Below are 23268 nucleotides of genomic sequence, written 5' to 3'. Positions count from 1 at the left end.
AAATAAAGAGGGTTGTGTCTTTAGAATTTTGTGTCTATTATTGTTCTGTTTAGCATTTTTCCAAGGAGCGTCACAGGTCCCAGCAGGCACTGGATGCCAAGGCATGCTGCCACTTGTAGTTATGAAATAGCTCTGCGACCTAGTAAGTGGCTTACATGTGCTCTGGTGTTGCTTGCTTCTTAAATATGTATCACAGTAGCAATAAATTATTTTATTAGTTATTGCTAGACACTCACAGAAAGTTTATGTGAAATGTGAGGCCTGGTTGGGTTTCAGTGTAAGTCAGTAAAATGATGTACATGATATATAGTCACCCAGCGGCTATGCAGTTTTATATATTGTGATAACTGACATGTTTACTTTGCTAAATCTGCTACTGTGGATATCACACCTGTTTTCTCTACCACGTGAAGGAAGCCATTTTGTGGGCTGAGATGGCTGCCTATGAAGCTAAGGAACCCGTCATATCACCTTTCATTTGATCCTTATTGGATTTTTACTTTATTGCTGGATACAAGAAGGGCGCATGAACCATTGACAATGAAAACAATATTTATTCATTAAAAAAACACAATAACTTATTTAATTTAGAATAGATATACAGTATAGGAATACTGCATGCATTTATAGAATGTGATATAACACATACATGTAAAGAGTTACATTGTATAGAATATTATGTCCTACATGCTAATGTCCTGCTTGCTGGGTGATAAGCAGACAGGACAGCAGGCAAAATAACATAAAATAATTTCTCTCACTCTGCAATAAATATACTGGTAATAAACCACTTAGAGATATAACCGGTAGCATAAAAGAAAGGCACATGAGAGCTACATAATAAGTGGCTGAATAAAACACATGCTGTCCTGTGACCTAATACTAACGTATTTTAGCAACTAACATCAGACGTGGGTAAAGTTAAGACAATTCTTGGTAGAGGTAGACATCCTACAGCTCTCCACCTTTTCTGGAACAAGGGCATGCTGAAATTAGTAGTTCAACAGCAGCTGGAGCTCCATAGGTTGCTTACTTAGTTATAATCTAGAGAGGTCTAACCTGCTGACCTAAGGTTTAAAGCCGGTACACAGTATGGAACTGCCTGTCTTGGAGTCCGCAATGATAGCACACTGACACTTAGGAGTCCCAGGTCATACTGACATTTGGGTGTGCCACAGTGATAGCATGCTGACACTTGGTGGTCACAGAACAATGTCACACTGACACTTGGGATGCCAGCTGATGTAGGCCTGGGATGTGGTGATGGAGTTATTGAGGATCAGCTAGAAAGCTCATATAGTGAATGTTCCAGCTTCACTTCTATTTGTCACATTCCAGGTCCTGCGTGGCCTCTCCACCCTGATAATGCTCTTCACAGAATTCCTGGATACGTCGGCAGGCTTCAACCATCATTTCCTCTGGAACTGTGAGAACGACCCGGAAGTAGTTGGGATACTCAAAACACTGTAATGAAGGAATAAAGAAGAGGGTTGTAGGAGGACCACACTGAGACAGGTGTAACCTACCAACATCAGCGGTGGAGACTAAGCAAGCTTCTCCTGTTTTTTTTATTTAGGGCTCCCATACTATTGGAATGAGAACCTGAAACAACTATGTGATCTCATTTCACACAAGGGAACATAAATATTCAGAGTTAAAGATTTAGGGCCTGATTCAGACCCGCTCGCGAGGGCTATGTGGGTCGATGGTGGCCCAGTGCGAATGCGCACGATGGAGCCGGCTCTGTCGTGCGCATGCGCGAGACCCGGATAGCGACGGGCAATCCGCCGCTCCGGGTCTCGCACCAAAGGGGGCGTGCTGTTGATGTTGAGTGACAGCACGCCCCCTTTGGTGGGCGGGCCGGGGGGTGGCTGTCCAGACGGAGGTGTTCCCATGGGAACGCCTGCCATCTGGGGCCGGCCCCACTGACATCACAAGTGATGTCAGTGGGAGTGCTGTTGGCTCTGTCAGAGCCGAAAGCAGTCTAGAGCTTGCGGCAATGAGACCCTACCACAAGGGTCTTGTCGCAATCCCGATGGTTCTTGACCATCGCGACCATCTTCCTGCCTGCTCGCTATAGCTGTGGGTGGTCACCCACAGCTATGCGAGCGGCCAGGAGGCCGCTCTAAAAAAACAGAAGGCCGGCCCTGATTCAGAGCGAGCGCTCTGTCAGAGCGTCCGGCTCTGAATCAGGCCCTTAGTCTGTATAAAGCTGCATACACACACAACGATTTTGTTACCAACGATTTTATGAAAGATTTTATGAACGATTATCTGTCAGATTTTTTAAAGTGTAATAAACGACTTTTTTGAACTACAAATGATTTTTGCATATTAACTTAATGAAAATCGTTGAGTTGACAAGTCTGACTGAACTACAAACTACAAACTTGAACACGCATGAACGATAATCGTTCATCGTTTGACTCAGAAAGTGAACGATTTTTTTCAAATGATTATCGTTAAACGATATCGTTTAACGATAATCGTTCAAAAAATCGTTGTGTGTGTATGCAGCTTAAAAGGTACTGTGCTTGGAAAACTGGAACATATGGGAACCCTGTTTATTATATGAAGCCTGTATCATATCAACATTTGGAGAAATACAGTACCAACATTTCCCTTTATACTACATCTAAAATCAGGATTAGTGCCCTCAAATAGCAGGCATAAAATGTGTTCACTTAAATACAGATACCTTGGCATGTATACACATAGTGGAACTATCGGAAGGTGCATGCATGCTTTATCAATTTTGTTTTACTTGCGAAATAGGCATTCACTATTAGGCTTCAATAATACTTAAGAAATGTCTTTTATACAGCTGGTAAAAAAAATCTACTCTCTTAAGGGCAAGGCAGCTGGAATGTATACTGGGCACATGGGAGCTGGACTGTATACTGGGGACATGGGAGCTGGACCGTATACTGGGGGCATGTGAGCTGGACTGTTTACTGAGGGCATGCGAGCTGGACTGTTTACTGAGGGCATGGGAGCTGGACTGTATACTGAGGTCATGGGAGCTGGACTGTATAATGAGGGCATGGGAGCTGGACTGTATAATGAGGGCATGGGAGCTGGACTGTATACTGGGGGCATGGGAGCTGGACTGTATAATGAGGGCATGGGAGCTGGACTGTATAATGAGGGCATGGGAGCTGGACTGTATAATGAGGGCATGGGTGCTGGACTGTATAATGAGGGCATGGGAGCTGGACTGTATAATGAGGGCATGGGAGCTGGACTGTATAATGAGGGCATGGGAGCTGGACTGTATACTGGGGGCATGGGAGCTGGACTGTATAATGAGGGCATGGGAGCTGGACTGTATACTGAGGGCATGGGAGCTGGACTGTATACTGAGGGTATGGGAGCTGGACTGGATACTGAAGGCATGGGAGCTGGACTGTATAATGAGGGAATGGGAGCTGAACTGTATAATGAGGGCATGGGAGTTGGACTGTATACTGAGGGCATGGGAGCTGGACTGTATACTGAGGGCATGGGAGCTGGACTGTATACTGGGGGCATGGGAGCTGGACTGTATACTGAAGGCATGGGAGCAGGACTGTATACTGAAGGCATGGGAGCAGGACTGTATACTGAAGGCATGGGAGCTGGACTGTGGGCCTGATTCAGCAAGGAACACAGTTGCTTATATGCACGCAATTGGCCGATTGTTGAGTATTGCGCATGCGTCCATGTCGCAGTCCGCGTGCGCGAACCCTTCACTGTGGTCGGCTTGCGATCGCAGTAAGCATGCAGCCACATTATACACTGATTGACAGGAAGTGAGCATTCGGGGGTTTGACAGGGGGGGGGGGCAATGAAACGCAGGCGTGCCAGTGCATTCGAACCCTGTTACAAGAGCATGTGACGGAGGACGCAGCTTGAACTCTAGATACACACAGGAAGTTTAGCAATTTATGAGTGAGGTCTGGTCAGTCAATATTGTGCGGGTCCGATGGTTCTCGATGTTAACGATTATTTTGCTATGTTGGGAAAAGGCTGCACTTGCAATGCGAATGCAAACATTTACATATCCCCGCTGATATTAACATCTGTGCTCCGTACTTATAAGCAGAAAAGCGATCCTTGCTGAATCAGGACCTGTATACTGAGGGCAAGGCAGCTGGACTATATACTGGGGTCATGAGAGCTGGACTGTATACTGGCATGGGAGCTGGACTGTATACTGGGGGCAAGGCAGCTGAAATGTATACTGGGCACATGGGAGCTGGACTGTGTACTGGGGGCAAGGCAGCTGGAATGTATACTGGGCACATGGGAGCTGGACTGTGTACTGGGGGCAAGGCAGCTGGAATGTATACTGGGCACATGGGAGCTGGACTGTGTACTGGGGGCAAGGCAGCTGAAATGTATACTGGGCACATGGGAGCTGGACTGTGTACTGGGGACATTTGAGCTGGACTGTATACTGGGGGCATGGGAGCTGGGATGTATACTGGAGGATGGGAGCTGGGATGTATACTGGGACACGGAAGCTGGACTGTGTACTGGGGGCATGGGAGCTGTACTGTATACTCGGGACAAAGGAACTGGACTGGTTATGAGTGGCATGTAAGCTGGACTGTATACTGGGGGCATGGAAGCTGTACTAGGGGCATGAAAGCTTTACCATCTATATGGGGGTATGGAAGCTGGACTGTATATGGGGGGCATGGAAACTGGATTGTATACCGGGGATACTAGGTCATGGAAGCTGGAATGTAGACTTGGGGCATGAAGGTTGGACTGTACACTGCTGGCTGTGTGGAAACTGTTTTCTAAAGATTCAGAGTTAAATACTTACAGTAGCAGGAAGGCAGAAGACAGACTGCTCAGAGATCATTCTTTCTGTAAAATCAACATCACTCTCAAATTCTGGAAAATGTTCCATGTCAATCCCAACCTACACAACAGAACAGAAGAACATGGTTTATTTTGTGTATGGCAAATGTTGTACTATTAGCCTTAATGTTTATCTGTCACCTACACACAGCGAAGGTAGCCATTTTGTAGGCTGGATAAGTGTTAATTAGAACTCAGAATATCAATTAATTTGAGACCCAGTTACATTAATGATGTACTTAACATAAAGGATGCACAAAGTGTCTTAGCAATGTCATTGAGGTCTAAGTAATTGCTTTACTGCATTCTCAGTGATGTACTAGTCCAGTGGTTCCCAAACTGGGTGCCATGGCACCCTGGGGGGCCACGGAGTACTTGCAGGGATTGGTGGTTCCAGGACCAAATCAAATTATGCAAATAATAAAAATTGGACAAACAGAAGCACAACCCTGTCCACCACCACAAGACCCTAAGGATGACAGATGAGCACAATTTACTTAATTCAATAATAAATTTGTCAATAAGATATTTTGGCCTAGGGGCGCTGTGAAAACAATGCTGATACTCTAGGGTGCCGTGTTTCAAGAAAATTTGGGTACCACTGCACTAGTACTTAGTGAATTGATAGGCTGCATTCCTAGTGATCACACTCAGGACCTGATTCAGACCCGCTCACTAGGAAGCGTTCGCTCGTAGCCACGCAATTTTCACATTGTGCGCATGCGTACGCATTGCAGTGTGCATGCACGAACCATTGTGAGAGATTGGGAAGAGTTTGCTCGCTGCGCATAGACAGCCCAGCAGAGTGAGTGACAGGAGAAGCCATTTGTGGGTGGTGACAGGGACTGGCCATTAAAAACGGGGGAGTGGAGGTGAAACGCAGGCGTGCCTGAGAGTCTCAAAGCCGTTTCAGAGGTCGGGGATAATTTAGAGACAGCGTCTATAGTACATGTCACCTGGCTAGTCTTTACACTGAAGTGCTCGCAGTGTTTGCGGTAGGGTATGGTCAGTCACAAGCACTGTGATCGCATCCGATGTTGCCCGATGTACCGATGGTTGCATACACTTCCTGGAGATGACGTGCGCAAGTGGGCATCTTAAGACAGGCTGGTGGGCGTCTGCATACACAGAGCCATCGCACGCCAAGATATAGTGGGCGTGCTAATGCCTTGCCGTGCGATTGCCTGCCGTCCCAAATTTGCATACGCATCGTGCGAGCGAACGCATCTAGCGAGCTGGTCTGAATCAGGTCCTCAGTTCTTATAACTTAATAAGCTTCATTTTCAGTGATGTCAATAGATGCTAGTGTATTTATAGGCTGCATTATCAGTGATGTCACTAGATCTTAGTCATTTGATAGGTTGAAATTTCAGTGTAATCATTAGACCATAGTGAATTGATAGGCTGAATTCTCAGTGATGTCACTAGGCCAGTGGTGGATTTTACATATGGGCTGCAGGGCTGCATCCCCCCAGTAAAATCTGCCACCTCAGTGAGCCACTTGCAGTCCGTGACTGCACTGGCTACACTGTGACTGGCAGTGGCTTCCCATTGAAAGCGCTACTTGCCAATCACACACAGGAAAGATGTTTTCTCCCCCTGGCTCTGCCAGTCCGGGCTGTGATTAGCATAAAGTGTGCATCCAGTGGGAAGCTGCTCCTCTGCCTATCGGGCAGTCTTACCAGGCTTCTAGGGACTGCAGCCAATGTAGTTCCTAGAAGCCGGTGTTATAAGCTTAAGCAGAACCACCACTGCTTGTGCGCATGTGCCAGTCCTGGCGCCTGTCAGATCCAGTGCACAGTCGCCTCCTCTCCTCTGACCTGTACTGACAGCGGCAGCCCCCTCGTCTAAGAGGGTAGAAGCAGCTGCTTCACTAGACCATAGTGAATTGAAAGGCTGAATTCACAATGATGTCATTAGATCCTAGTAAATTAATAGGCTGTATTCTCACAGATGTTATATTATAAGAAATATTAGTTTGGCCCAAAAAATAGCTGCATCCACTGAGTCCAGGCAATGGGTCCTGGACCTTAGGGGATGCATTAACAGAACTAGCTTTCATCTCCTGAGTGCAGGATCTAATAGGAATGCCACGGAGGCAGGCTCCCTGAGCACCCACTGCCCTGACTAAGGAGGTGACAGAGGCTGTGGGTCATCCAATGAGATAAAATAGGGAGTGGATAAGCGAGTAAACACTATCTGCATTTGGACATAATATTTTGTGTATAGAAAACAAGAAATCCATACTGTCAAACAGGTACCAAGAGCACTCATTAAAAAGAGACACACATTTTATTTATGTCGGCCCGTATTCAATTAGTTTTGCACCCGCGATACTTTTCCGCCTGCCGCACTTTTTGCCTACATCGCGTGTTTTGCACGCGGAAAAGTATCAGGCGCGCTCCCTCAATTCACCGTATTCAATTAGAAAGGACGCGAAAACGACACCCGGCGAAAACTGAAACAGGCGAAAAGTCCTGTCAAAAATGGGGAACTCAGCCTGACACCCCCCAAAAGATGCACTAACATTGAGGATCACTATAGATGCCCCCGATTAGCCTTAATAAAGGTATTTGGGTTGCTTAAGATGTGACAAATGGTGCCAATTAGTGCATTAAGCAGTATTGTTAGGTGAAAATAACTACTCCCAGTAAATTTGGGGTACTTGAAAATGGGTGCTAGGTTGCTAAAGTGAAATTTTAAATGACAAAAAAAATCCACCTGCTGCAAGCACCTGCAAATAAAAAAACACATGCCCCATACTTGGGGACCCCCCTGAAGTCTATTTTGCTAGTTTTTACGTTTGTCCCCCAACTTTGCACTTTTTCGCCCCCAAAATGACAGTACTTTTATGAGGTGTCCTAAAGACTTTTAAAAAAAAAAATTTGACACAGTTTATCTTTAGGGTACTGTCCCAAGGGTGTAGGGGGGGTTCCCGATGTTTGCACCCCAAAACCGCAATTCTGTTCTTTTTTCCGCCTGCTATTCATAGGCGAAACTTTTCCGCTGATTACATTGCATTGACTTTCCGCGTACGCGATAAGTCTTTGGAATGGAATACGGAGGAAACTTTCCGCCTGGCGAAATGATGTCACCCGTGATACTATTCTGCGGATTCTGACTTTTTGGCAATAATTGAATACGGGCCCAATGGGCTGTGTGGTATATATCCTTTCTTAAGTGATCTCTTTGGTATGCTAGTATTTTGCTATATACACTGAATCTAGATAGATAGATAGATAGATAGATAGATAGATAGATAGATAGATAGATAGATACAGGAGAGCACACTCAGTAATAAGGTAAAACACACAATTTATTTGTGTAAATATCCACATACATTTAAAGTTTAACACAGCAAGCATGAAGTTTCAGTGGTCACACAGTCCCTGGCATATAGCAGCAGCTCCAGGAATGAGACCTCTTCCACGAGTAACGCCGACTCTCTGGACACAGGCAGATCTCATTACAGCGTCCACATCACAAGCCACACCTCAACATGTTTCGTCACTCAATGGCTTCATCAGGAGGTGTGGTGATGAAGTCATTGAGTGACGAAACATGTTAACAAAACTCGTGGAAGAGGTCTCATTCCTGAAGCTGCTGCTATCTGCCAGGGACTGTGTGACTACCGAAATTTCACGCTTGCTGTTTTAAACTTTAAATGTATGTGGATATTTACACAAATAAAGAGTGTGTTTTAAATTATTACTGAGTGCACTCTCCTGTATCCATTTATTTCAGAATCATTCTACTCTGGTGGCAAGGAGTTTCTGGAGTGAGCTGCACCAGTGGCAAACGCAGGATTTCTAGAGGGGGGTTTCCAAATGCCTGATTTTAGAGTGAGTGTGGCCAGTCCGTGAAGAGGGCATAATTAGCACTTAACCAGCTTTAAAATGTGTCATACAAAGTGTATTGTGTGTCATAATTCTAGCATATACAGGACCAGTGATCACAGTAAGCCATCAGATGCAGCAGTAGGTCCTTCCTGTCTGAGCTGAATGTTTTTATTTTATATGTGGGCTCCATTCCAAGAACATGCAGCACTAGTAAAATTCTATTATATTACTATTTCTATTGTGGTAATGGTGTGGGCTGGGGAGGGGGGTTTCCAGGCAGACGGAAACCCCCCCTGCGTTTGCCTATGCTGTACTATATGATTATCTGTCTGTCTGTCTCTGTCTGTCTAATCATCTGCATTAGCCTTGATTCTTGCATTTATTTTAAACTCAGCCTACACTATTTATCTCTTCCTAAACAAACATTATCTTGAATATGACATAGTCATGTCTGGCCAATACACTGCTTACCATTAAGTACATGGCTCCGGCAGGGCGGACGGGGCAGAGTCCAGGGACAGAGGAGAGTGTATTGTAGCACAGGTCAGCATTAGACTGCAGAAATAGAGTACACAAAAAAGAACTAATTTCAAAGCATGTTCCAGAAATTCATTGACGTAAAACAATGAGAAGCCAAATTACACAGTGAGGTAAGAGTGGACCAGATAATACTAATAACAGAGCTGCTGGTCGTTATAACCCACTAACAAATGACTTACATTCTATGTGTACCTCCCCCAGAGTTGGCCAACAAGATGGATGACTAGGGCTAAGCAGTTAAGCCTCAATAACTAGTAAGCCTTAATGACAAGACCATCATGTGTTAAAGGTTTTCCTTAAGTGTGAAGGTAACCGGCCAAATGTAAAGGGTGAGAGTTTAGAAGATGGGAGAGTTTGCTTATACTTATTAAACTCAGCCAATGTAATAAAGTCTGAGAACAAAGCAACAGAGCAAACTCGCATGTTTTCCAGACTAAAAAAATTCATCCAGATGTTTTTCCCATTTTTAGGATACAACTTGACCAATGTAATAGTGTGATAGTTTGCTGCTAAACTCTCACATTGTCTAATCTCTCACCCTATTACATGTGGCCCAACATCTGAACTTGTCTCTGCAAGAAACAACGTAGTAGCCTAAGGGATTATAAATACTAAAAATACCTGGTTTTATGTTTTGAAAGTTTAGGATAGGCCTTTATGTTCTAGATGTTTATGTTCTAACTTCTAACTAATATATAAGATGAGTGTAATTACCGTAAAAAAAGCAGTGGGAACTGATAAGAGAATTGTTTACTCAGCTAAACATTATTGTCTACACATATACTAGTAATTTCCCAGAAGGCAGGAGGAGTGTTTCACGCTAGAAGTAATGGTGTAATTCCCTGGAATGCACACGTTAACTAATTATTAATTTATTGACAAGTTTCTTTATTTAGAACATGCATATTCCGCAGCACTATACAGAGCATATTTAATCATTCATATCAATCTTTGACCCAGTGGAGCTTATAGGGCAGGATATACTAAGCATTGCATCCATAATGCTGTACATATCGGCAATTATCAAGTACATACCGGCTATAATATCGCAAAGGACGGCTCTCCCTTTAAGAGAGCATGCTAAGAAGGCCGCGCGTCGCGGGGGGGTGAGATGGGAGGGATCCGGTTTACCACATTTTTCAGCTTAGTACATCCCGCCCCCATAATGTCTATTCCTTACCACACAGACAGACACTTGTGTTCATTTTGTCAAAAGCCAAATAACCTATCAGTATATCTTTTAACTATACATATTTGTTCATGTTTTGCACATATTATACATGTTGTCAATGTGGGACCTTTATGAACAATGGAGCAGACATACAGCAGCCTTGGAAAGTACCTTGATGAAGTTTATGGTGTTATCATAGAAATGCTGGGGTGTCCTGCTGATTATGTGGTCTAGTGCCCCCTGGACGATGGTGCATGGCCCGAGGATCCTCTGACTAAGTCGTACAAGGCCTTCTCTAATCTAAAATAAAAGAATAAAAAAGCATTACATTATTAGGAGTATTTTACAGAAACAAATGAAATTAAAATGATAACCTTTATGATCTAACTGAGCAGATTTATATTGCATGGTTTCAAAACTACCTAGACCTCTACACCATATGCAGTTTGTCTGAAGGTGACCACACACATAGCGGTATTTTACACGATCTGGCCGATTCCGACGCATTGGAACGACAGATCGTGTAAAATATGGCCAAATCGTGAGTCCCCACTCACGATCACAATGCGATGCACGTACCCGCTGATCACACATCACATCTTCAGATCTGCCGTGCAGTAGGGAAGATCTGACATTCTTGGACACGATGCACTGTGAAAGTCTGGATGCAGGAGAGATCGTTTGAAGACTGGGCACCAAATTGTGTGCAAATTGTGTGGAGATCGTGTGCAGAGCTGCCGGGGAGAGTTTCAAGGGAAATCGTACACAAATCGTACACATCGGCTGATCGTGGGCAGATCGGTATGTGTGTGGGCGCCTTTTAAGTACTTATAATATCTTTTCGTGCTTAAACATGTTTTATCCATTTTTGGGGCAAAATAACTAAAATTGGCTTCTGTTTGTTATTCTGCAGTAATTCCCATACTCCTGTAATAGCTATGGAACGTAATTCAAAATGGCCTCTGTAGTTGTACAGTAATTCCCATAGACCTGTAATAGCTATGGAAGATCATTCAAAATAGCCACCCACTGTTGTTCTGGTTCAGTAATCCCCAATCCCCTTAGGCCTGCAACAGCTAGGGAACATAGTTCAAAATGGCCTCTTCTTGTTGGGGTACAGAGCTTCCCATAGGCCTGCAACAGCTATGTAGCATAATTCAAAATGGCTTCTGTTTGTTTTTTGTTACACAAAATGGCTTCAGTTTGGTGTGGTAAGTCAACGTTGCTGCTCCACCAACATGATTCTCATTCTGTACTATACTGGTGTTCAGTGCACCCCATTTACTCAGCAGATCTGCATACCTCCCAACATGACCCTCTCCAGGAGGGACACGATGCTTTGGTCCTGGACTTCCCTGGTAACTTATGATTGGTGGCGGCTCCATAGGTGGGGCTGCAGCACAGTCCAAAATTCAAATAGGGGAGTTGGCGTGACTCCCCTATTTGAATTTTGAACTGCGCTGCAGCCCCTCCTCTTACCAGGGAAGTCCAGGACACGAGCATTGTGTCCCTCCTGGAGAGGGTCATGTTGGGAGGTATGGATCTGAACCTGTCTGTTTGCTCTCCATAGACATGGGAGATGAGATGTATTAAACCTCCGAGAGAGATAAAGCGGAGACGTTACATAGTGCAACCAATCAGCTTCTACCTATCATTTATCTATCACAGTCTATAAAATGATAGTTAGAAGCTGATTTGTTGCTGCGTGTAGGGCCGTAACTAGGGATGTGCAAGAAGTACCGCTGCACAGAGCCCTGTGGGCTGCACCGCCGCCAACCCACATCCCCTACATCTGGCTGTTAGGGTACCGTGACCGTCCGATGACACTCCAGACGTGCACACTGCTGCTCAGCCGGCCAGTGCTGTAAATTCCGCTGCTCTTGCTCCCGTCCCCCTACGCATGACGTCATGCACTCAGGGGGCGTGGCCGGCACAGGACGCAGAAATAACCTGTTACGGCCTTGGCTATGTGTAGCATAACTTGTACTATTTGTGTGGTTTATTGTAATGTCCCTTTATAGATAAAGAATAATAACAATAATTGCTTTATATTTTGTGACAGTCTAGAGCAGGGGTTCCCAACCACGGTCCTCAAGGCACACTAACAGTCCAGGTTTTAAGGATAGCCATAGCTGGGCACAGGTGACTTAATTAGTTACCTCAGTTATTTTGATTTAACCATCTGTGCTTAAGCATGGATATCACTAAAACCAGGACTGTTAGTGTGCCTTGAGGACCGTGGTTGGGAATCACTGGTCTAGAGGACGGTATTGCCACTGGCTGCTGTAAGCATGGAATTATTTTTTTTACATTTGTATTTGTCAGGGACTCAGGATGGTAATACACTCATTTTTATACATTTTGTGTATACATATATTTTATTCACCTCTTTGCCAAAGATTTCTTTTCGATCGTGAATTAGAATCCATCCCATTCTCCATCCGGGAACCAACCAGCGTTTAGCCAGACCGCCACATGACAGAATCGGTACGTTAGTACTCAGGGGAGCAAGAGCCTGAAATGCTCCATACTCAAAAACCTGTCAGGATGAGAATATAAAATCTAAACTTGGATAAAATTTTCTACCAAAACATCACTTTTATTTTTGCATTTACCGCTGAGTATCTTTACTGGGCTATTTCATTGAATCTTAGTCATCACACAATAACAGAGTTGAAAACACTTAGGGTGCGATTCAATGTATTGGACGTCTCCCACTGGGCTTCTATAGGATTGGGTGCCGAACGGTTTTGCTATGTGGCCATGCTAAAAATGTTGCAATGCATGCTGGGATTTGTAGTTCAACAACAGCTGGAGGGCCGCTTATTGCCCACCCTTGCATTACGTGCAGCACTCGGCTCCTGACACAGTGAGGGAGCCAGCGCTGCACACAGAGTGGTCCCCGGGGGCAGTCCGCTCCTCCGGGATCCCCAGCAAAGTGATTACAATGGGGGTTCAGGCCATGCCCCCTACCCATAAGGCCACACCCCCCTTGTTGTCAGCACTCCCTGCACCGGGTGTCACCGCAGGGAGGAAGGACACTGCATTCAGGACAACACAGATAAATGAGAAAACCTGCCACGTAACAAGCTCCATTTCACGTACAGTATAAAGACATAAATTCCTCAGCTATTGCAGTATGACAGTGATAAATGCCAGAGTACTCTGATGTAATAAAGGCAAGTGCGGCCTATACAGATCACTAGTTTTATTCACATTCAGAAATCCAAAGAATGTTGAGAAATGTTCTAAAAATATAAGCAGACGTACTGTAGTACATTTAGGAAATGTTCTAATGATAAATCACTTTAAATCATATAGCACTTTAGTGTTATCTTGCAGGGCGTTGCGAGTTTTAACTACAACTTTTTACAGGCATATTTGCATTGCTAGCTCATTTTGTTGGTCCTTCTAAAGTTACTGTCTGTGATTTGTACCAAATGTGAGACTGGGTGCATAGGAGTTAATAGACTCTGGATAGTGTGAGTCACTCTGTCTGCAGGAAATATCAAGACACATCTGAAAATGTTTAGAGGATCAACAAATGAACATCATGGCCTATTAAAACAAAAAACAAAAAGAAAAAAGACATCAAAAAGATATGCAATCTGCAAAGTCATCGTGACATATGGACAGTCAAAATAACAGGAAGGGGTGGAGCCCACATCAGCAAGGGATGCTAATTTACCCAACATGCAAAAGAGGAAGTGAGGGGGCAGAAGAACAGTGGACTCTATAATACTATAGTGCAAAGGTCTTTATAAGAGAGATTTAGGGATCTATTTGCTAAACTGTGTTAGGAGATAAAGTGAACGGTGATAAGGTACCAGCCAATCAGCTCCTAACTGACATTTTTCAAACACAGCCTGTGACATGGTAGTTAGGAGAGAATTGGCTGGTACTTTACCACCGTTCACTTTATCTCCTAACACAGCTTAGTAAATAGACGCCTTAGAGGCCTATTCATCATCGGGGGCCAGGTGGCCCCCAATAATTAAGTATTTAACTTGGCGCAAGTTGCAGCGGTGGATACGTAATTACCGGAGCAATTCGGAGGAGGGGGAGGGGGAGCGGGTACTAATTACCCAGGCTTCTTGGAGGTTTAATTAATTTTATTTTTTCTAAGGTGGAGTGGCCACGTCTCCCGCGATTAGCCCACGCCCCGTTAGTACAGCTCTCCCCCCGTTAGTACAGCTCTCTACGGCCCTATGAAAAGTGGCTGAAACATTTAATGTAAAGTATACTCACCATGTCACCATAGATCTCATCAGTCAGGATGGGTACGCATTGCCTGGAGGCCACTGTGAAGACATTGGTGCCAGATTATTAATAAAGGGTTATTTCTCTATAGAGAGAAGCGTAGTACATTTATAACAAAGATCGGACATGTTGAAAATTGCTCCTTGCAATAAGAAGTAATAAAAAAGTAATTAGATTATTGAAATTAAGCAGAATCTGACATTTTAAAGACCAACGTAGAATAAATCAATAGATACTGAGATGGGTATAATGGCGGCTTCCCCAGTGTGGTTGCACGCTATCTTAATTTTTTGTCTATCATATGTCATCCTATCATTAAGGTCATATTTTTCTTTACCTTCCTGGTATGCAAATAAATCATGGCATAGGATTTCCCAGAAATTGAATCTACTTACTAAAAGAAGCTTTATTTTGTCCCTATTATTGCTTTCCCTGCCATTTTGTTGGGTACATTGTGCAACTACACATAAGATAACCCAATATGCATACCAGTAAGGTTAATTAACTATTACACATAAACATTTTGGTTCTAGCCATCATTTATGATGGTTGATCTACAAATCTTTCCCAGTCAATCACAGAGAAACCAGCAGAATGACTTCATGTTCCTACTAGTCTCTGGCGCTCTCTGTTATCAGAAATCGTTAACTCACCGGCCACAATTTTTTGCAAGTGTTTCTTGCTGAACACAGAGCCGCAGGGATTGGACGGGTTATTGATGATGATACAAGCTGTCTTGTCATCCACTAAGGACTCCATGTGTTTCAGATCGATCTCCCAGGATTTCTCTGGCTGGAAATACAGCATAGTAATGTCAGTAATGCAGACGTTGGGGTCCGGCCTCCTAGGGGTAAATTTACTAAAGTGAGAGTTTTTAGAAGTGAGTTTTAAAAGTGATGTTGCCCATAGCAACCAATCAGATTATAGCTATTATCTTCTAGAAGGTGCTAGTTAAATGTTAGGTAGAATCTGATTGGTTGCTATGGGCAACATCACTTTTAAAACTCACTTCTAAAAACTCTCACTTTAGTAAATTTACCCCCTAGAATCTCTTAGTTGCAGTATATACAAGATATTAGTATAGTATAGAGAGATCATAAGGTCACGCCTTGGGCCAAAATTAATAAATATTCATCTTTTAAGTGGACTTTTTCCACTTCATGTTTTTGAGGCAGATAAAAGATGCCAACATCCTCCAAAATGGACTGACCTTACAAAGGTAACAGCGAGTAGATTCTTTGCTACAACTTTGCTCAGGGTAGTGTCACACAAGTGCTTTTTACTTTAGTAGTGTGTTTATTGCAGCTGGAAAATGGCAGCACTTTTAAATCTCACCATTTATAATGACCCCTTAGAATGCTTTGGGGGAGATGTACCAAGCCTTGGAGTGTAATAAACCGGAGAGATATAAAGTACCAAATAAATAGGTGTAACACGACAGTTAGGAGCTGATTGGTTGGTAATTTATCTCTCGCCACATTAATACTCTCCAAGGCGTTAGTACATCTCCCCCTCTGTGTGATAGGTTCTGCGTAAATATCATGCTTTTGGGGTATTTGTGGAGTGCTTTGGACACTTGTAAAAAAAAAAAGTTGTTGCTGTTTTAAAAAAAACTCCTGAAATCCTCTGCTCTACTTCTAGAAATGAATTATTTCAATATGGAGCAATTAGACACTGCACTTTAAATGCAGAGTGAAAAGTGACCAGGTGACACCACCATTTTCTGGGTGTGCCAAGGCCAGTGACTGCGTCCTTGGACGCCGCTTCACTGTCTCCGGCAGGGTGAGGGTTACTCAGTTGACCGATGTTCACGGAGATGAAGCAATACTGCTTGTAGGCAGCAGCAAATCACAAAAGCATGCAGACGCGTCCTGCGGTTTTTAAGTGCTTTCGCACAGCAACTGCGTCCAAAGACGCCCTGAATTAGGTTTTTGCTAAAACACACAGATTATACTAAAAGCAAAACTTATTTGCAATCTCTCATGAGCAGGGCCCTCATTTCCCAATGTCTTTTTGCTTGCTTCCCATATCATTTACCGTGCAAGTCTTTGTGTTATGTTTTATCTTCATGCCCACTGTCCAGTACTGCAGATATTTTCTGGAGCCCTATAAACAAAGTCTTAAACAAACTCACATTTAAATTGTAGAGCTTCACTTCTACCCCAAGGGATAAAGCCAATGTTTTGTAGAGGGAAAAACCAGGACACGGGACCAGAATGTTCTGACCGGGATTGGCCAGTACTGCCAATGCGAGCTCAATGGCTTGGCTGCAACCGCTTGTGAGGATGACGTCCTAAACAGAAATTATTATCATCACTATAATAGAGGAAGCAGTATACTGGTTTAAAGATGTACAGTGTTTTTCTATCCTAAATAAAAGACATATGACATGGTATGGGTAGTTAAAACATACTTCATGGGCTGTGTCATTGATCCAGCTACACACAACTTATATATTGGTAAGTATGAGATAGATATTCATGCTCTCCTCTTGACGCTGGGTGTGTACCCCTTTGTTCCTTGGCCTGAACCTCTATCCTAGTATGTATAATGCTCAACAGATCTCTGGTAGCCACCTTCTAGCAGGGACAGTTTGAATTTATAGGCCACGATGTTCCAGTAATTTTTTAGTGCATTTACTATTGTTAGTAACAAAATAGATTTAATCCTATATAGAGAGCATTATCAGGTAAGATAACAAACCTAGAGGAGGAGGTCTCTTTGTCTGGCTCATAGTTTTTAGAATGCAATACTTTCTTCTCTCAACCAAACCATGCAGCTCTTTGTGATAATGGATAATACACCAAACTGCAAGATGTGTTGAAGGATTCAGTCCTAAAAATACATTGTTTATGAATCCAGTCTTCAAAAATACCCTGAGAAAGTATCCGTGGCATTGGACCGGCCACAAACCATTGGCCTGGGGATTGCGAAGTACTATCAGTAATTTATCAAAGACACTTCCTTGTTGATACTACCATATCACCCTAACTTTCTTCCTTGAAGTTAATGGCCCCTCACTTTGAATATTGGTATCCCAGTGTCACCTGGCAGATACTATCCAAGTGTATTCTTTTCTTAGAAATTTGCTCTTGCAGAAAATAATTATGCCTGGGAGAAGTGAGAGATTTTCTGTAAGGTGCATTTTTGCTGTAAGATCCTGTTACCGTATTCACAGATCATACAAATCTGTAATATCTTCTGTAAACAAAATGCTTGAATCCCTCCCAGAATACTGTAGATTGCTACTTTACTTTTATCGATTTGACTTTGTGCCGGAATTCCAAAAACAGAGCTGACACTGACTCCAAGTACCTTCTCTCAAACTTGCTCCCTGCTTCATTGGATACCAGAAAGGGTTAAGCGTGATCCTTTTAGGACCATGTTACCTCCTAGTCTATGCATTCCAACAGTCTTTCATGTGTCACTACTTCTACTAATACTTAAACTTGTGCTTTAGGAAATCTCCTCTTATACCGCTTCTGATCGACTGTCAATAGGAATTGAAGTAAAACAAATTCTGGGTTCTTATCCAAAGGTTCCATCTAGTGTATGCACTGAAGCCAGGTAAAGGACCATCCATGAAGGGTGTTATTGTCACATAGCACAATGTTCAGTGGTAGCTTTCCCAATGCCTGGTATGCCTCTGTTTTGCTTAGGCTTGCACACTCTTCTGTCCTACATACCATGCCAGTAAGTGGTCAGCTCTTGCCTATTTCAAAAACTAGCTTGTGCATAACACTGTGCCTGAACAACAGACTATTTTGGTTGTGGTGCTGTAGATTGTCCATTTCTGACCCAGCTTGTTATCCGAGCCTCCTGTTTGTTTGGGACCCCAATCTTCAGCTCATTCCCTCTCATTGTACCTCTGCTGCCCGCCTAATCCTGTCCTATTTACAGCTATGTCTGTGTCTTGTCTATTAATTTCAGGTTTTTCTATGTCAGCTATTGAGGAGACCAAGGTGGCTTCAAAAAGTGGGTCTTCCACCTCTTTGTAGGGGGTCCCCAGTGAATCATCACCTGCCCCCTCCAACTGTCTATGATGCCTAACACAATGTACGAGTGGGTGGATGGTCTGGTCATTCAGGACTTTGCATGACCAGATCTTTCACCAATTTATTCAAGCATGTAAAAAGTTGGAGTTTGGAGAATGATCACAGGGAGGCCCGTGCAATGTGTTCAACTGATGACCATGCAGTCATATACCATTAGGGTTTTGTCTTCTTACCAGTTAAATTAAATTAGTTTGACTTTTGGAAATAGTCGCAGAGGTTACAAGTCGTAACACATGTGACCAGCACAAGAGAAAAGTAAGGCTGTAATCACATCTCATCATGGCCACCTAAAGGTGTTGAGATAAGGAATCTATATTGCAAGGACCACACATTATCCTTGTTCATTTGGGCTGTACTTTTAGTGCCGACAGAGATGAATATTAAATGAACACCTAACAATCAGTCTTTAAGCAGTTCATATATTATAGTTATCCTGTATATTCTACTTATTTGCATTTGATAACACAAGTCATATTGCATCCTTGCCAAGGTAATGCCCAAAAGCAGCAATAGGCTACAAAAAGAGGAGTGTCCCCTTGTGGCCAAATGACTTGCTTAAATGTGCCACATAATAACTTTGGAACAAAGTATCTGTCAGACTTAAGAGTACTTTTATTTAGTTACCAAGCACAGTTTTACAATCCATGTATTGTATACTTAAATGCTAAATATTAAAGTGTAATGTTCCTGTAATGTCTTTCTAACACCTACCTTTGCTTCCAGAGGCGCTTCCTGGCATGTGTAGTATTTAGCAATCACTTCCCGGCTAGGCTGGTATCCTACAAATAAAACAATTAGAATTGTAAATATGCGTAAGGCACAAATATGCTGTCTGCAACATTTTACATCTACTGTGATCATTAAAATAGAGGAGTAAAGCTTTTTTTTCCCTGAAAATTAGCAACATTAATGAGAGTTGAAGCTATGTGATACCAGTGGCACTGAATCAGGTTCCAGTCAATATATGGACAGTAAGTAGATAATGTCTAGATAGACAGCAGATGTTAGACAGGCAATTGGTTGACAGGGGAAAAAGATTGACGCAGAAAAGGTCGACATGGATAAAGGTTGGCAGGTACAAAAGCTCGTCAGGGTCAAATGGTCGACATAAAAATAGTCGACACGTGGTTTTTTTATTTTTGGTTAGGGTTAGGCACCAGGAGGGAGGGTTAGGGTTAGGCACCAAGGGGTGGGTTAGGGTGAAGATTAGGGTTAGAAAACAAAATAAATCATGTGTTGACCATTTTCGTGTCGACTTTTGACCTTGTCGACCTTTATCCATATCAACCTTTTCTGTGACAACCTTTTGTCCCTGTTGACCTATTGCCTGTCTAACATCTGTTGTCTATCTAGACACTCTCTATCTAATTCCTGTCTATCTTTTATACCAAACCCCCCTGAATCATTAACCGCAGACATCTATGGAGCAGTGTAACACAGTGGTCAAGTTACAGTATCATGAACAGATTCTGGTAATACATTATCAGGCAATAATGCTTACTCAATTGTTTCTCGGACATGTGAGTAATGCACAGGGGCGGGCTATAATTAGGATAACGGGGGCAGCTGTATCAGTCAGCAAATGTTGGAAGGCCAAGAGAGGGGAAATGTAATTATTTTCAAATATGTCACATTTATTAATGCAAAAGTTTAAATTACAGATTTTTATCAAGTTATTCAATCTATAAAAGCTTAACATTTAAGCTATAAGGGTTTTAAAGTGTCCACAATACATGTACAGATGTTTAGGGTCATTTGTATGAGGACCACTTCAGTTGCTGCCTTTGGCGAGTCCTGGAGGCGCATTATCACATAGGAACAGAAATTGGCAGATGGATGTTTTATTCTCCTACCTATACTTGGAGCATAACCATTATATTTCTGGGAGTCAATAGCGTCTTTCATAGCTCTAGTGACCTGATCATCGGTCGGCAGGTTCCCGAATACTGTGGGGTCTCCTAGAATAAATGATATATGCTGTTAGGACGTGGATTGTCATGATATATACATGGTTCTTAAGTAGATATACTGCTCTCATCAGTCATAAAATACCAATAAGTATGCTAATGGTGCCTACACAAGGCTGATGACCCAGTACTTAAATGTATTTGTGTACAATTCTATTATACAGGTGCAATGGCAAATTGGGTAGATTTAAAGGGGCCTTTACCACTCCTAGGTCAATCAACGATCTCACCCTTGGGCTGACGGGGTCAGTAGCTGGCCAGATTGGTAATACTGAACAATAAAGTAATTTATATCTAATATTATTTTCATCCATGAGATTTTGCAAAAATATTTGTGTAGAACTTCTCAGTCATATGCTATTAAAAGTTTGCTTTAACTTCCAGAAGACCCCTGATACTGACCTAGAACACCCCTGATACTGACCTATAGACAAAGAGATCATTGGCTTGTTGGGATTGGGTTTGGCCTTCATGGTATCCACAATGGCTCGGATTGGATTGAATGTTTTCTTCGACATTTCTGAAGCCCGAACCCCCCATCTTGGTTTTCGACTTTTGATCTTCTCGATGCCGTTGGGCCCTTGAATATTAACGTGTACGTCTAGGACCTTAGGGTGGACTGAAGATCCATTAACCTGGATTACGTAGGAATCTGTCTGCATTTCTCCTAAAGTGACACCAAAAACGATCGTAATGAGAGAACTACTACAAAGTCATTTTCTTGGTGCATAATAAGCCTTGTTATAAACATTAGGTTGACTAGCAAATTTGTATAGAAAACAAATATAAAAAGATAATAAAATCAACAACAGCATACATGCCATCACATAGTCATGCTACAAGGAAACACGCATTGAAAAATCCTTCAAAATTTTAGTAATCTTAACCCGCAAACACCATCAAATTTTTTGAAAATAGTTTTTTCAGTAATAAAAAATATTCCTTATAATGCCTGTGTTGCTTGTTGTTATTGTTATTGTTTTATTGTTATTTGTTGACAAATTGATGGATTTGCACATTTTGTAAGCCTTGAATTACTGCATATATTAGTCCAACTGAATATTACACGTGACAACATTTATTTCAATTTAAGAAAAAAATGTATTCTTTTACGTTATGCTACAAAAATAATTTAAAGGAATAACACAATTGTGCAGTATATATATGTATATACAGTATAAACGGTCCATCCTAACAGGGTAGGAAGCCAGCACTCAAATTTAAAAGATTGAAAGCATTTTATTCTATGTATGCCAAACATGTAATAAACTAAATTTTTAATGAGTGCTGGCTTCCTATGTTGCTAGCATTTACAGTTTACTTAATTGATAGCCTTGCATCTGTACTACTTGAGGTACTTATAGTAGTTATATAAATCTAATACGTTAGCAATAAATTCTGCATACATATTACCTAATAGAAGAGTTTTAAAATTGATCTGTTGTAGAACTGATAATATATTCAGATATTGCAAGAAAAAGTTATCTTATAGGAGTTAAATAGCATATACAATTAGCTTAGAATAAACTTGATAGGAAATAAATAACGTATACAATTAAATAAAACGGAATAAATACAATAACTACAATTTCAGTCCATTAAAAGTGATATATATATATATATATATATATATATACACTGTATAAGTGTATATATACTATACAATTAAATAAAATAGAATCAATATAATAACTGCAATTTCAGTCCCTTAAAAGTGATATTATATATAACTATATATAACATGCACAAATACAGAAATAAAAAAAATAACAGCAAACTTTAAAAATGAATATGTCAGTTATCATAGAGACAAATAATAACATTTTTACCATTATGGAACACATATATATATATATATATATATATATAATGAAATGTTTGTTTATTTGCAATTTATACATTAAATGTTCAAACGGTTTGATTAATATAGAAAATTATAACTCTTTTACCTTTGTAATTAAATGATTAGACAATATGACCTCCCTCGGGGCTCCAACAACACACAGCTGACAAGATGAATCACAGGTTAGCCACCAACTGTCCATAAAATAGTCCCAAAAAAAGGGAGTTGGACCTGTTTCCAAGTTCCTATTGGTGGAAAAGAGAGGGCTGTGTTCCTCTTCTAGAACAAGCCTCCTATGAGTTAATGCACCATATTGAACTGATTTTGAAGGAATTTAAATTAACTATTTCAGAAAGCCCTTCTACAATGAAAACATGAGCTTTGTATCTTGTCTGTTTGATTAGTATGTATGCCTCTAACAGTAATAAGGTATAAACACATCCATAGGCTCTACAGCACAAACAGAGAGACTGAGTTCTATAGAACTGCAACAGTCCATATTAACAGACAAGTATATAAGGATTAAAAAGGCGTACAGTGGATGAAAGTGAAACAAGCTTATCTGATATATATATTTATTTATTTTTTTATTTCTGCATGTTATAGTATATATATATAATATATATATATATATATATATATATATATATATACACACAGAAATCCACAGATAGAGGTGGCATTCAGATGGCTTTGCAAAAAAAGGCCACAGAGACCTGTAGTGTATTAACGTTTCAGAACT

At 41.8% G+C, this 23268-nt stretch overlaps 1 protein-coding gene across 1 annotated transcript; it reads right to left on the bottom strand.

The window, feature by feature from the left end:
- Window positions 1-534: 534 nt before the first annotated feature.
- On the bottom strand, window positions 535-22723 carry TAT (tyrosine aminotransferase). Its single transcript, XM_088457015.1, has 12 exons — window positions 22633-22723; window positions 21108-21350; window positions 20570-20674; window positions 19428-19495; window positions 16796-16954; window positions 15315-15453; window positions 14650-14702; window positions 12788-12940; window positions 10573-10701; window positions 9162-9245; window positions 4814-4912; window positions 535-1464 (listed from the first exon to the last, which is right to left on the bottom strand). The coding sequence occupies exons 2-12, from the start codon at window positions 21343-21345 to the stop codon at window positions 1321-1323; spliced, it is 1371 nt and encodes a 456-aa protein (XP_088313141.1). The 5' UTR covers window positions 21346-21350; window positions 22633-22723; the 3' UTR covers window positions 535-1320.
- Window positions 22724-23268: the final 545 nt, after the last annotated feature.

Source organism: Taudactylus pleione, unplaced genomic scaffold, assembly GCF_031769625.1.
Source record: "Taudactylus pleione unplaced genomic scaffold, aTauple2 ptg000731l, whole genome shotgun sequence".
Lineage (NCBI taxonomy): Eukaryota > Metazoa > Chordata > Amphibia > Anura > Myobatrachidae > Taudactylus > Taudactylus pleione.
The sequence above is the reverse complement of the archived record's forward strand: the minus strand, read 5'-3'. Positions and strand labels throughout refer to the sequence as shown.

Coding starts and splice junctions, on each gene's coding strand:
- TAT (XM_088457015.1), bottom strand. CDS start 21,345: ATGCAGACAGATTCCTACGTAATCCAGGTTAATGGATCTTCAGTCCAC. Junction 20,675..21,107: donor AATGATCTCTTTGTCTATAG/GTCAGTATCAGG, acceptor CATTTATTCTAG/GAGACCCCACAGTATTCGGG. Junction 1,465..4,813: donor TCTTCTGCCTTCCTGCTACT/GTAAGTATTTAA, acceptor CCTTCATTACAG/TGTTTTGAGTATCCCAACTA.